At 37.0% G+C, this 15,315-nt stretch overlaps 3 protein-coding genes across 5 annotated transcripts; 1 reads left to right on the top strand and 2 right to left on the bottom strand.

The window, feature by feature from the left end:
- LOC18784856 (pentatricopeptide repeat-containing protein At4g20740) lies at positions 80-3,360 on the bottom strand. 2 transcript variants are annotated; one of them, XM_007220672.2, is made up of 3 exons: positions 1,097-3,360; positions 823-933; positions 80-724 (listed from the first exon to the last, which is right to left on the bottom strand). In XM_007220672.2, the coding sequence occupies exon 1, from the start codon at positions 3,273-3,275 to the stop codon at positions 1,110-1,112; it is 2,166 nt and encodes a 721-aa protein (XP_007220734.1). In that variant the 5' UTR covers positions 3,276-3,360; the 3' UTR covers positions 80-724; positions 823-933; positions 1,097-1,109. The 2 variants fall into 2 exon arrangements, with proteins under 2 accessions (XP_007220734.1, XP_020412572.1); XM_020556983.1 differs by having other exon boundaries at positions 80-720.
- Positions 5,694-8,490, bottom strand: LOC18786004 (bifunctional endo-1,4-beta-xylanase XylA). Its single transcript, XM_020556984.1, has 2 exons — positions 8,276-8,490; positions 5,694-7,079 (listed from the first exon to the last, which is right to left on the bottom strand). Exons 1-2 carry the CDS (start codon positions 8,376-8,378, stop codon positions 6,019-6,021), a joined length of 1,164 nt encoding a protein of 387 aa, XP_020412573.1. The 5' UTR covers positions 8,379-8,490; the 3' UTR covers positions 5,694-6,018.
- On the top strand, positions 11,828-14,793 carry LOC18785551 (protein IQ-DOMAIN 14). 2 transcript variants are annotated; one of them, XM_007219393.2, is made up of 6 exons: positions 11,828-12,334; positions 12,480-12,595; positions 12,681-13,034; positions 13,381-13,599; positions 13,793-13,924; positions 14,018-14,793. In XM_007219393.2, the coding sequence occupies exons 2-6, from the start codon at positions 12,524-12,526 to the stop codon at positions 14,618-14,620; spliced, it is 1,380 nt and encodes a 459-aa protein (XP_007219455.1). In that variant the 5' UTR covers positions 11,828-12,334; positions 12,480-12,523; the 3' UTR covers positions 14,621-14,793. The 2 variants fall into 2 exon arrangements, with proteins under 2 accessions (XP_007219455.1, XP_020414243.1); XM_020558654.1 differs by having other exon boundaries at positions 11,831-12,334; positions 12,678-13,034.

The following is a 15,315-nucleotide window of genomic DNA, read 5'->3' as shown; positions in this document are numbered from 1 at the left end:
CCTGAAGGATTTTACAGGACTCGTATAGATCAATAGAATGATTTCTTTAAATTTCGAATCGTCGTAATTGAAATTATTGTCAATTCTGAATTTTTTTTTATAATTTATTTCAAGATACAGAATACAAAGTAGAAAAGGTTCATGAAATAAATCTACTATGCCAAAACTCAAAAGTCGCCTTGAATATTGCGGATTACATGAAATTGGCATTGCAGACTCCATTTCTCCCACATATTATGAACATTTCAGATCTGTCATCTTTGACCTACTGCAAAAAAACTTAGGAAACATTAACTCCTGCATGTTCAGCCCATCACTGTCATTGAAATGGGAACTTGGAGTTTGCCTTGAGAAAAATATCTCCCCCTGCTATCAATGGAATATCAACCCTCATAGACTTTATTACAAGAACAACAATAATTTGATTGATAGACTTGGTTACTGGAAGACAGATAACCATGTAAACGGCTTAGACCTGTACACAGAATGGAAGTTATGAACTAGGTTTTCTTCTCCACATATATCAAGAATCAGCCTCCCCATCCACATCCATACGAGGGCCTCTCTGCTGCCCTGAAACTTTTTCAACCCATCATCTCGGCCGTTTGAGACTTCCGTTATTGGTAACTTGAAGATAACTTTAACACCTCTTTGCACTTAATATCTGATAAACAAAATATTCTTGATTCTTTTCCAAAATATGCCGAGCTAAAGCACAATCTAGCTAGAAAAAAAAAACAAGAATCAGCTTGCTAAAGCACATTAATTGACAATAAAGGATCTCACTAGGTTTAACACAAGGCTTTAGAGAACTAAACTGACCTGTTGGAGAAGTTATGAGACACTGAAAAAACAAACCCCACTCATGATGCCCGCTGATATGAAGCCTCATAACACTACCCTGGAAAGGTGCACCATCTGCCACTCTGAAGACTACAACCACAAATACATACAGATCTTAATTGCAGTGTTCACCCGATACAACTTCATGCATTAAAAGCAAATTGCAACAGAAGGTACGTACTCTCCAATGGGTTATGGACTATCTCATACATATTAAACATGTTAAAAGCCAAATAACCAGTGAATTCAGTACCTGGCTTCATAATTCATCCCGACAGCAGTTTACAACCCTTTGCTTTCAACTTGGATTCTAAACCAAAAAACTTCAATCCTGACACCACCAGATCTGCCGTCTTCTTCTTCACGTGTTCAATTAATACTTCATCATACACAAACATGTTGGCTTCTGTTAAAAGTTTGCGCTCTTTCAAATTAGAAAATATCTTCATTGCCTCCTCTATTGTTCCATGCTTACACATGCCAGAGATTATAGCAGAGTATATAACATCATCCAGAGGACAACCCTGCTGCATCATCTCGTTTAGTACTTCAATCACCTTCTCAGCATTATTAGATTTACATGCATGGAGAATGGTAAGAGAATACTTGAATTCCATGGGCCCACTTGTCACACTGGCTAAGCAGTCACGAACAAGCAGCATAACTGTATCAATCTCGCCAACTTTGCAAAGACCTCTTGCAAGAGAACAGTAAGCAGAGATAGAAGGAACACAAGACATCTCAATTATCTTATTATGAGAGGCACAAGCCTCATGGATGTCCTCATCTTCAACAAAACACATAATTGCAATGCTATAAGTAGACGCATCGGGCTGCAAATCCACATCCTTCATTTCATTAAAGAGAGACAATGCTTTCTTCACTTTCCCAGATTTGTGGAGGGATCCCATAAGGATATTGTAGATTCCAACACTATAATAACCTTTAACCTTCAACTCCCCAAACACTTCCAAAGCTAACGGTACTCCATCCTCCTTTCCTACCATAAAGGAAAAGAATTTTGAAAGATCATCAATAACAGGAAAATCAAATTTCTCCATCTCTGCAAGCATATCGCAAAAGTTATCCATTCTTCTCATCTCAGCATAAGACACCAAAATGGGATTCACCGTAGCAAAATCTGGCTGAAGACCCTCTTGAACTGTAACTCGGAAAATCTTATAAGCTTTGTCAACCCGCTTCGCATTACATAAACCCTCAATAAGAGAATTATATATCCCCAAATCTGCCCTATACCCTGAATCCATCAAATCCTTCAACAAATCACATGCCGCTCCAACCTTCCTGTCTGCCACGAACCCCTCAATCAACACCCCGTAAATAGCTCTATCAATCAGGAAACCCTTAACCTTCATCTCCCTAAACAACTTGTATCCTTTCTCCACCCTCCCTCCCTTACACAGACCCGTAACCAGAGTTGCATATGCCATAACGTCTGCCCCTACCCTATCTCTCTTCATTTCCTCCCAAACCCTCAAACAGCCGTCCAAGTTCCCCTCTGAAATCAAAACCTTAACCATTGCCGTGTATGCAAACACGTCCGGTTTACACAAATTCACCCTCATTCTCTCCAAAAGCTGCAACATTTCATCCATTCTTCCCATTTTACAAAGACCCTTTATCAAGATCATAAAAGTAACACTCTCCTCGACCAGCCCATCACCCCTAAAGTCTTCGTAAACCGATAATGCCAAATCCAAATAACCCGACTTCACTAATGCATCCATGATCCTATTGTACAAGAAAACCCTGGGTTTAACCCCAAATTTCTTCATTTTTTCATACACGTAATAAACCCTAAGACCTCTATTGGCATCGGAGTGCATTCTGATGAGAATCTCAAACTGTTTCTCGCTGGGCGGTTTGCCCTGCGAGTCCATCAACTCTGGGACTTGGTCCGCGGACCGGAACCGGTTGGACCTGTTCAGACAATAGGCCAAGGCATTGTAGGAAGCATAAGTGTGCTTGAAACCCTTTTGCTTACCTGCCCAGTGGAAGAACTTGGAAGCGGAGACGGGGTCGTTTTGGACCTTGAGCACCTCGGCGACGAGGTCGGGCGTAACCCGGCGGAGCTTTCGGAGCTCCGAGACGACTGGTGGGCCCCAGTGGTTCTGGTTCTTGCGGAACGCATCGAGAATGAAGCGCGCGATAGGGGAGAGAAATGAGAGGAGTGTCGTGTCAGCAGGGTTGGATGATGAAGTGGACGGCGAGGATTGGGGGAGGTGTGGATCCCATTTGGAGAGTTCGAAGGGCTGAGGTTGGGGGGCGGCGATGGGGTATCTGCGGTTTGGGAGGGAGACGCGGTTGGAGAAGAGGCCGCCGCGGACTCTAGGGCGGTTCTGTGAGGGTTTGCGGTGGCCGTGGAAGAAGGTGAAGTTTTGGGGTTTAGGGGGTGGGGACTGAGGTGGCATTTTACAATTTGGGTCTGCCCCTTTTACTCTCTTTCAGTCTTTCTAAAATTCTTTCCACTTGACAAAATAGAGTTCAAAAATTCAATACAGGACCGGTTATGTTTAATTTTACTTCTTTGTTTAAATCCAAATCTACTAATATGAAAATCAAACTAAAACCAGACTGTGTATAAGTTTCAGTTTCGAAGCTAATTTGAGGATTAAAGTAAACTAAAAATTGGATTGAACGAGCACAGCATGAGATGTTTTTTCTTAACGCTCCAAGACTAAATTTTCAAGCTTTCTCGCATATTTTCTACTCGCTTCCACCTCTACCTATCACTACAACTATGTTTGGTGCTTAAGATTGGATAACTCGCTAAATTCAAGATATGTTGAAGGAAGAAATTGAGAAAAACATTCACATTTTGTCAAAGTTTAAGGTAGAAGATGAAATAATCATGAAGGAAACTTATCGTTTCCAAACCCACTATGTTGACGGGTATTTCCTTTTTATTTTGTGGGAATTAGAATGGATTTGATAATATTTTATACATCAACATATTTGTCAGACATCAATTCGACCTGCTCCAAAATATTGGCAATAATTGGATCTCAACATATGGGAAACAATTGTTGTCACAACAGCTCCAAAATATTTATTTGTGTGAATACTTTGCAAGAAAACCAGTGTAGAAGAAGAGAGAAAAATGAGCTAATGAAGCTACGGATTGGGTAGGAGGAAGGCAAAACCGATTGACTAGGTTATGTTATTCCCACCTTCCTCAATTGAATAACGTTCAGATACATAGGCCATTGAAGATTTTCCTTCCCTCCTATTTTCAAAGGGAATGAGGTGTATTTTCCAAATGTATTAACATTTCAAGAAATAGTTTACTTTTTTTCTAATAAAAATAAGATTTTGATTTGTTAATGAGATAATAATACCCAAAAAAAATTCATGTGCTCAATCCGATCATTTTTTATGTGTATTGCTGGTAACGCATTCATTTGTTATTATTCCAAATTACCGTTATCTACCTTATATAACCATATTACCTTATCATTGCCTTTTGTCACATGTTTTGATATTTTCTTCTCACTTACCAGGCTCATTGTATCATGTCTTACTATTGCGATTTTTTTTCCCTTCAAATGTTTTGTTAGTTTCCTTTTTTCCCTCCCTGGAGTGTTTCTGCACTCAATAGTCTCTTTTGTGCAATAATAATAAAGTGTCTCTACACTCGACAGTCTTCATTGTGCAGTAACAGTAAAATGTTATAGGACTCAACATTTTTTTTAAAAATGTGCAGTTACAGCTCTTTGACATTAAAATTGATGGTTGCCCTTGGTTGTTCAAAAAAATATGTTCAATGTCCTCGGTGTGGGAAAATATGAGAATAGAGGCAAAATGACGTGGGGATCAAAAGGATGCGATCCCTTATTTATTTATTTTATTTTTTTTGTCTCTCTATTTTGTTTAAAAATGTTCCAAGTTCGAGTTTCCTTTCTATATTTAAAAAAAAAAACATAAATCGAAAGGTTTACGAACCCTAAAGGCATCTTCTCCTCTTCCGTTTGTTGCCTCTTTTCATTCCATCTCTTTCAGACCAGCCGCTCTTTCAAATTTTCTCTTCTTTTCAGCGTCTTTGCCTCAATCAACCTTAACATTTCCCTTCTTCTAAGCCACTCTTCCTTTCTCGATCTCAAACAATCGATCAATCTCAAGATTTTATTCCACCCCTTTCTTCCTCAAAATCTCAATTTCACATCCAAAATCGAGAGGTAAGAAAATTTACTTGAGCTGCATTTAATTACTCTATTTTTATGAATGAGTCCATTGTATTAAATGCTTTGAAGATTATTACTTCTTATAATAGTTGAAATGTGGTTCTAATGTGCATGTTCAAAAAAGATATTTCATAACTTGAGATCCCATATATTTTGTTTAATTTCTGTTTGACTATTTGTTTAGATTTGAACTTGAGCTACATAGAGTATCAATGCTATTATTATAGGGGGTTTTTTTTAAAAAAAAAATATTTATGTATAGCCTGATGACGATTTGATTTGATTATTATATTAGCTTGATGATGATACCATGTGTATAAATATTAATTTCTATTTGAAAAAAAAAATTATTATTTTGTTAACTTTTTCTATTTTTTGAGGGGTGAATAGTAAGAGTTATATTGAATTTAGTAGATCCTTTTAGGAGGCCCAAAATCGAGCCCAAATCTCATTGCTAAAGAGACTGATATTCATAAGCAGAGAACATTGACTTGAACTCGAGCAATCCCCACATCATAGGATGAGAGAAAAACTTGGAACCATAAAATATGGGAAGGAAACACACAATAGCACAAGCACAAACATACACCACTTATGGGAAGTTATAAACAGAAAACTGGACACACCAATATGACAGTTTTTTTTTTATTAACTTTCGCATTCAATTTAATATTGTGAGCTTATCCAGTCAACACTACAAGTCTCACTTCTTTCTGGAAAGCAGGGGTAACATTACATTCAGTTCAAGAAATTCTACAATGATAAATGCCGCAAACGTTGAGTGTCCATTAAAATTAAAGGCCCCCAAACTATATCAATCAAATTGCACTCTGGAAGAACAAAATTACACACTGCCTATAGGAGATAGATAACAGAAATAATATGATAGTATATCATGCCTGCAAATCTGCTTCTATTGACTACAAGGATAGACGGTTTGAGGCCATTACATATACCGATGCCCCATTCTCTATCACACTCGGGCAAAACTGACCCTCTTTCTATTATTTCCCCTACTCCAGCAATTACCTGTTTGATAATCACTCCCTTGAAATCTTGAGCTTTTATAGCCTGATATATACTCGTGAGGACGTTCCCTCTTATGGCCACCCTGGTTCCTAGCTCCCGAACCACTGTTTACTATCCTAAAATCCAAATTATTTTTCTGGTTATTCTGGCTCCCCCACTGTTTCCAACCCCACTCATCTCCTCCACGATCTCTCCACCCTCTATCTTTTAGAGATTTATTGTTTTGACTAGGACCGCCCTCCCAACGATTCTCACTATGATCCACATTCTTTGACTCCTGCTGGTTGTAGCCCCAAGACTTACATATTGGATCAACCCATCTATTACCTTCCACAGACGCAACACCCTGACAGCCACCTTCCCAAGGTTTAACATCATTATCCCAACCCTTTGACAGAGTGATATTATCTCCCATCTGGTTCCATCCCCATGACTTATCCCTGCTATCTTCCCATGCATTCTTCTCCATACTTCCATTGCCCTGAGTACTTCCACTTTCCCAAGGGTTGTCACCATTAGTATTCCACTGGTTCCTGCCCTGAACTGTGTTTTTCAAATCTCCACTACCCTGAATGTTGTCACATTCCCAAGGATTTCTGCTGTTATTTGGAACCCTGTTATGTCCATCCGGAGGAACAACAGCTGAATATTTTGTGTTCTTGTTTCTTCGCCCGAACTTGCCATTCCCTTCTTCCTCATCAGGAGCAAAGTACTCACAATCCACTTCCTTCATGAGTTCGGGATCAATAAGAGGGTACCAATCTATTTCATCAATATAAATACTTGGATCAGGCAAAGAGATGTCACAGGAGAGGCCATTGATGTCCGCCCAAAAGCGCTGTTTTGCATTTTGAAATGCCTCCTCACCAGCTGAATCGTTCCAATTGAGTACATTACTATTTCCATACATATACCTCTTGGCATCTGCTACCTTCCACCATGGTATGGACCCAACCAAAGTGCAGAATTGCTTTTCCCAATAAGGTATACCATCCTTACAAAACCCTACAAATGAAAAAACGAAAAAAAGTAAAAAAGTAAGTAAGATTCCACTAGAATGACTCTTTCAACAATGATGAGATTACCAAGACGCGGAATTAATGCCCCATACGTCATGTGAACATAAAAAACTAATAATAATAATAATAAGAGATAAGCCACATGACCAACCAAAATAATATGAAAAGGAAAAAGGAAAGTACAGAACTCACATCTTTAACAATCTAGGACTAACGATATGATGCAGATGATAAGCGACTCCTATTTGAACAATTTCCAGAGTCTAAGCAATTATCATAGAAACCTCACAATGCTTGAGACAAAATTAGTTATGTTAAGGTTTCTTATTTTGTTCAAAATGAATTATAAATGGAACTGAAAGCCTACCGAAAATTGAAATAACGAAAAAAAATTCCATAGGTAACAAAGAAAACGAATTAGCTGGCTCTGTAAAATGTACATAAAACACAAAACTACACAGAAAAAAAAAAAATTTAATCCTCTTCTGCAAAGTTTAACTTTAGGAGACCAATTTAAATTTAGTAATCTACAATATGAAAAGGGTATTAGACATGGCTTCAGCACTATTTTCTCACATGTAAATCTGCTGTCAATAGGAAAGGCATTCCGAAGATAAAGTAGCACACTCAAGATAGTGAAATGGGTGAACAAATAGGCTAATGGGTTTAACATACACGACGGAAGTAACCTGACCAATTAAAGCATGCAAACTCTGTGCATTTTGAATGCACCAAAGCACATGAAGAAGTAATAAATGATGGGCACAAACAAATGTAGTTCTATTTCACGATAAGCCAATCAAAGTAGACCATAATAAGGTATCTATATCCAATTATCAGTCTTCAATCCTAACGAGTGTCTTATAAATAGGTGCTTTCTAGCATTGCTCCCCAGACTGTTATAATACCCGCCTGGAATTCTCAGTAAGTTTCTCTGCTGAACAAATAAACAATCTAAAATATCTAAGTGTTTATAAGCTTTGGTATTTTCTTAGGAACCATTTACTGAAAAAGTAAAAAGGATTTGATAAAAGGGGAAAAATTGGAACAACTAGAACATGTGCCATATAAAGAATTCAGATAAAACACATCAAGAAAAACCTACAAACCAACAATTCAAGAAGAACCCAATTCAAATTGATAGTAAACAAGTTCATAAAACAAAGAAAGACAGAAAATTACCTGAAGGGGGAGGAGGTTCGGGGTGATATGGTAGAGGGTATACGCTTGGAAGCTTTTCTTGACGGTAGATTCTACGAGGGGGACGATGTCTCCAATTGCCCATTTGCGCAATTCCCGACACTTCATAGAGAGATAAAGAGAGAGAATGAAGCTTTCGAAACTACTACAGGAGATTTTGTGAGATAAAAAACAAAGCTTTACTTTTACCACAGAGAGAGAGAGAGTCAAATACTGTTGAAGTTGGCGGGCGGCAGACTGACTGAGGTTTAGACAGCGTAAATGGCGGAACTCGTGCTCAACTCGATCCACTATTCAGGCCCAAGTTTTAGGTTGATGGTGTCCATTGGGCCTAGCCGAATTTGAAGTTTTCAGCTTAAGCTGGGAGTTTCTAAATGAACCCAACAATTTGATAATATAGGCTATGTAAGTTTGTGGAGTCATTCTATAGGGCATTAGATGAGGTCTTATTTCGTAATTGTTGGATTAATTTAATTAATTTAATTTAATAATTAATTAATTTGATTCAACGATTAAGAGATAGGGTCTCATCTAAGGACTTTAAATAAGGCCCTCATTATAAAATTCTTGTAAATTTATGATAGGAAGAGACTATCAGTTGGCCTGCGGGTCGCGACTCACGAGTTCTGCGGGTCGCGACTCACGAGTTAAAGAAGGTTAGTCCAACCCAATGAGCCAAAACTAAATATAGTTTGACCCCATTTTTTTTTATCAGGTAGGGCTTGGGACAATGTTTATAAACCAAGCTCAGCCGATGAGTTGGTCCATTTAAGTCCAATGTGGCTCAGTTCATCAAGCCATGTCGAATGTGGGACAATGTTTTATATTTAAAAATATATTGAGTTTGAATTGTGAGATAATTTATCTTTACGGTAAAAAAATCATTTTTGTTTATGTAGGGCTCGTTTGATAATCATTTCAATTTTCATTTTCAATTTTTATTTTTTGTGCTAGAGTTTGGAGAAAAATTAGAGTGAGGATGAGATTGAGAGAGAGGATGAGAGGAATGAGTAATAAAAGTGAAAACAAAAACTTGAAAGTGAAAACAATTTGAAATAGATTTCAATTTTTAGTTTTTGTTTTCACTTTGGTTACTCATCCCTCCCATCATCTCCTCCCATCTTCCCTCTCAATCTCATCTCCACTCTCATTCTCACTTCCATTCTGTCTTTTTCCTCTATACTCTAACACAAAAAATGAAAACTAAAAACAAAAATTGAAATGGTTATCAAATGGGCTCGTAGTTAATCATTTTTACGATCAAGGTCCCTTTGATAAATTTTGTCCTTGAAGTTTTGAATTCCAAGCAATTTAAGGACAATCCTTAGTTTTTGTTAAATTATTATAATTTATGTTCACATAGAGGGAAATTTCGGTCCATTCGTGTAGCCCCTCCCCAACCACTCCTAAAGCCACCCCAACAACCCCTCATGTAGCTTTTCTTATGTTTTCAAGTCTCAAAGTCCATTACCTCCAATCTTGAATAAAAAATAGTGTGACTTTTCAGTCTTAATGTTTGGTTTTGTTTTTGGGTTTAGGTCAGGAGGAGAGGTTTTTTTTTTTTTTTGGAGGGGGGAGAGAGAGAGAGTTGTCCTTGAATTGCTTGAAATTCAAATTACAAAGATAAAATTGATAAAATTGAAACTACAAGTACCTTGTAAATGTGGTAAACAACATTTAGGCTATGTCAGCCTTGTCCTTGTACCTTTCAAGTAGTCCCACTTGTAGCTTAGACTTCAAACTACGCTCTAGAAGAAGATTTTTTCTTCTAATTCAAAAAGGAGCGTATGGATTTTGAAAGGTATTGATGTCATGTTTTATTTATGTGCACTAAATAATGAAGAATTTAGATGATTAAATTGCAGCCGTGTCTTTCATTGGACCCATTTCTTTTTCTTCTTTTTTTTTTCTTCAAAGGTATGGTTGGAACTTTTTATTTGGAAGGTATCATTGGGACCATTTTTAAGTCTCTCCTTCATTTCTTTTGATGAGTATTTTTTTTATTTTTTTTTCCCTCTTTTTCACATCAATTTGTTCATTCACATCCTACCACATTACCTTTTGTGTTTCCTGGTGTTGTGACCAAATACGAAAAGATTGGGTAAAGACAAGATCTTTAACCTAACTTACAAATTCAATCATTTCCATAGATCTGAAAACATGGAAATAAATGAAGACTTCAAGTTATTGTTTACTTTTTTGGACTTTCTTGGTTAAAAAAAAAAAAATGCTTAGATGTGACGATTACATTGCAAAGTACCTTCATTTAGTGCTCGAGAAAAATATCGATTAAGGATCAATGCATTTATAGATTTTTGATAATCCTATTCTAATAATTCAATAAATAAAAAAGTTAAAATGAAATAGCTGGCTTTTTTCTTGCTTTATCACCTACATTAAATTATCCATGTGTGACTTTCGTTTGTCTATCCTACTTTAAGCCGGAAAACAAAAGAGGGAGCTCATAATGAAAGACATAATTATACAAAGTAATTAAAACCTATGACTTGTGAAAAGTGGATAGGATCATAGGAGGAGGAGGTCAAGAAATGTATTATACATTTGTACTTTTTGTTTTTCGTATAAGAATCAAATAGAACTAAACATATTATTCGTTTATTATACATGTATATATGTGTATTTTTCACTAATAATACACGTATTTTTACATATTTCACAATAATATACGTATTGTTTATGTATTTTATTAGTATTTTTCATGTACTATTGAGAAAAAAAAACTACACATAACAAATTAAAAAATAGTAAGTGATATTTTAATTTTTCTAATTTATTTCTTTTTTTAAAAGAATATTAATTGGTTTTCTAGATGGGGAAGAAAAATCATTTATCTTTATGACTTTTTTTGTAAAAGATGCATGAGATGAGAATATAAATATGACAATTCCTCTCTTTGGGCCCTTCAACAGCTGTCTTCCCTCCACATTCTCTCTTCTCTTGCACATTGTGACTCCCCCACTTCCCTCAATAATTAATCTCTCTCTCTCTCTCTCTCTCTCTCTCTCTCTCTCTCTCTCTCTATAGTGTTGTGTGGATTATGGGAAACAGTCTATATCTATACATTATTTTATTGAAGACTTTAACTCAAGTCACAAATGTACAACATCAGAGTAGTTGCCTGTGGTACAATCTCTCTTTAACCTAGAGGTCCCAGATTGTTGAACTAATTGTCACAACACAACACAACACTGTGTCACTGACTAGGATTTTACTCATGCCAACAAAAAAAGTATGGATCAAGGTTTCCAGTCAACAATGAAAAATAAATATCCAAGGTCTCCATTTCAGCAAATGAGCTGTCATTTTTTACCACTTTAAAAAAATGCAGCATGCATAAATTCAGTACCATTGAATCTTAACCATAGATGAACAACACAGATCCAACCAAGGATAGAGAATTCATCAGCAGAAAACTTATGCAATCTTATTGGAGAAAATCACCATCACCAAGCAGTGTCTTCATCATCCATGATGGACTGCTGTTGCATGGTATTATTACTTATTCAACTGGAGGAAGGGGATAGTTGAGTAATTTGATTCCCATCAGACATTTGAACATGTCTGCTGCAGTTAAAGAAAGATTGGGGGTTGCAGAAAGATGAGAAGGCCCCATCAAAAGTATTTCTCATAATTCATTTTGAGGCTCCTTCCCTGAACACAAAGCAGCTCTAACTTTTTCCAGTACAATTGCTATGCTTAGACCCACCCACACATATTGAACAGAAGAACTCATCATGAACAAGAGGAAGAAAAATGTGAATAGCTGAATTGACAAACAACAAACATACCCCCTCAGGATTGTTATCAAATTTGGAAACTTAACAACCTTCTTAGAGTTTGTGATTCAGTTTCCCAATAAACTATTCTTTTCTATATGAGATTATTAACTTGAGTGAAGTCCAAGTGATCTTCTTTCCTGAACTTTATAAAAGTTGCATCCAAATTCCCAAGAGCTGAAAGTTGCTGATGCTGTGAATTCGGGTTTTATAGATACACGGATCACTCGATTTCAGGAGATGGGTAAGATGCTGTTTAGATCTTACAAAATATCTGCATTGAATTTAGGATTTTTGATAACTGTTTCAAGTAATGATGTAAAAGTTAATTAACTTAATTTATTATTGTTTTCTTGACTATTTTGTGCAAATTGGTTTTGCAAAACCAGCTTCATATGTTGCCCATAGCATGATGTGATTTCTTGTTTCTGCAATGGCAAAGAGGAGCTGGTTCAATATAGTGAAGAGGTTCTTTGTTTCAGAGACACAGTCAAAGCAAAAAAATGTAAGCAAATCATTCTTCTTCTTCTGCTATTTTGTTCATTTCACTTTGAAGTCCCTATCCTAATTTGATCAATTACTTTTAGAAGGAGAAGAGAAGGAAATGGATTTTTGGAAAGCTTAAGATCAAAAGACTAACCTCATTAACTGCACCATCACCACCATCACCATTAAAACAAAGGGCACAAAATGAGGCAGAGGAAGAACAGAACAGGCATGCTCTGACTGTGGCTATTGCCAGCACTGCTGCAGCAGCTCATGCTGCTGCTGAGGTTGTGAGGCTCACTGGCACCCCACAGTCTTCTGAGAAATGTTTGGAGAAGGAAAAATCATTGTCAATCAATATTGCTCAAAATGAGGCCACTAAGTTGGCACATCAATGTGAGAGACAAGTACAAGAATCTGCAGCTGTGAAAATACAAACTGCCTTTAGAGGCTACCTTGTGAGTTTATTCAGGCTCTTCTCTCTCTCTTGCCAAAATTTCAATCAATTTTTGCTTTCACTGGGGTGGTTTGAATTGGTACAAAAATTCCATGAAACAATATGTACATATTGACAACCCTGTCATCATGGCTATGTTTATGCTTATCTGAGAATTTTGGTAGCATTTTGTGTTTTTTTTCCTCTTAATTACTCATTTATTTTCAGCAAGGTACCATTTCTGGCATGAAAGTAAAATTACTAGATGAAGTCTACAAACTATATTATTGTAAGTTATTTCTCATATCCTGCAAAGATCAGTTTATTAGACTTATCATTGTTACAAGTTTTGTGGGAGAAAATTGCAGGCAAAGAAGGCTTTGAGAGCACTAAAGGGAATAGTGAAGCTTCAAGCGATTATTCGAGGACGGGCTGTGAGACGTCAAGCAATGACTACACTCAAGTGCTTGCAATCCATAATAAATATCCAATCACATGCCTGCGCTAGGAGATTCCAAACGATCGAAGACGCTCCCCATTGCGATGAACATAATCAGTTCCAAAGTTTGAGAGACAAGATAATAAGGGTAAGTTTGGAAAGAGGTTCTTATGATGGAAACATACAAAAGAAAAAGAACACCTTTTCTCCATTTAGGACAATCTTTCTTGTGGAAAAGTATAGGCTGCAGGCTTCTATTTGAAAATTTACATAACCAGTGTCTTTTAAGTACAATTTTCTTTGCACAATGTGACATATGATGAAATCTTTGAAACTTTTAGATGGACTCAAACAGTCAAAGAAGGTGGGATGGCAGCCTCATTTCAAAGGAAGAGGCAGAGGCCTTGTTTCTAAGCAAGAAAGAAGCTATGCTTAAGAGAGAACGAATAAGGGAATACTCGTATACCCATCGGGTAAGTTCCTCTACTTTAAAATCTTTGGTTCATTCTTTATCTCTGCTCAAAAATAGCTTCTCCTACTAAGTTGTCAGCAAAAACATTTTGCAGAAGTCAGCAGAATCAGAGAGAAACAAGGTAAATGGAAGATGGAGATACTGGTTGGACCAATGGGTAGATACACAACTTTCTAAAAGCAAAGAACTTGAGGACTTGGACACGGTTTTGGATTTGAATGCAAAGCGTAAAGAAGAATTTGGAGGAAAACAACTTAGGCTGAGAAACTTCCAAAGACAAAAGATTCAGATTGAAGGAATGGATTCTCCGGTGTTTGTACCAAGAAGATCTTCATACCACAGAAAGCAGTGTTCATTGGGAGATGAGAATTCCTTCACAAGCTCTCCTGTTGTTCCAACTTACATGGCTGCAACAAAATCTGCCAAGGCAAAAGCAAGGTCTCTAAGCTCCCCTAAGTTAAGGGCAGGCAGTTTAGATACTTACTCTGAGAGCTATTCACCATGCAAGAACAACATCTCTCTTATATCTTCTATCACCAGTGAAGTCCCAATTAGCAGCACTGGAAAAATATTGGGCAAGTGTAGTAGTATCCAGCAAAGATCTCCAAGCATGAAGGGCCTTCCAAGCCCTTTAAGATTAAAACAGACGGCAAAGGATCGAAGCTTCGATTGGGATAGACAAACTGCTTTTAGATGATGATTTCAGTGGAATTAAAGACAGATTAGTCTGGTTAGTGTATTTGGTTTGGATTGCTGAAGTTAATTTGTAATTACAAGTTAACTAAGTGGATGAACATTTTCAGTCCTTTAACCATATATAGGTTCATTACTGCATAGATAAATAACACCTTACCTTAAACTTTACTTATACATACTGACTTAAGCAACCTGATCACAGGATTATTAAATCGTTAGTTGTGAGCTTGAATGCCATGTAACTTCATTTGAAATTTGCAACCTCGCTCAGTTGGAGAAATGATTGTTAGAATAGCTTCAAAATGGAAGCTACCTGTATTATGTTTAAGCCGCTTTCATCAAGTCATATATAACAAGAAGAACACCACCACATCTCAGAATAAGACGGAGAGCTTCTATAATGAGGGGCTATGTTGAGGGGTTACAATAAGGGGGTTCAATCCAACAGTCCAATAATAACTTTGCACTAGATCGAACGGCTATTAAAGACCCCCTCGTTAAAAATCCCTCATTCTAGCCTCCGTATTTAAAACTTGCAATTTACATATTTTAGAGGGTGCTGGCTGATGTCTCCAAAAGCCCAAGAGCCACTCAAACTGAAAGAATGCTACCCAAAGGAAAGGGACCTGACCTAAAAAGAACGAAAGCCTAAAGGAATGGCTGACAATTCTAAGCCCAATGCCTGACCTACAAGTT

The sequence above is a fragment of the Prunus persica genome, chromosome G2, assembly GCF_000346465.2.
Source record: "Prunus persica cultivar Lovell chromosome G2, Prunus_persica_NCBIv2, whole genome shotgun sequence".
In the NCBI taxonomy this organism is placed as follows: Eukaryota; Viridiplantae; Streptophyta; class Magnoliopsida; order Rosales; family Rosaceae; genus Prunus; species Prunus persica.
The sequence above is the reverse complement of the archived record's forward strand: the minus strand, read 5'-3'. Positions and strand labels throughout refer to the sequence as shown.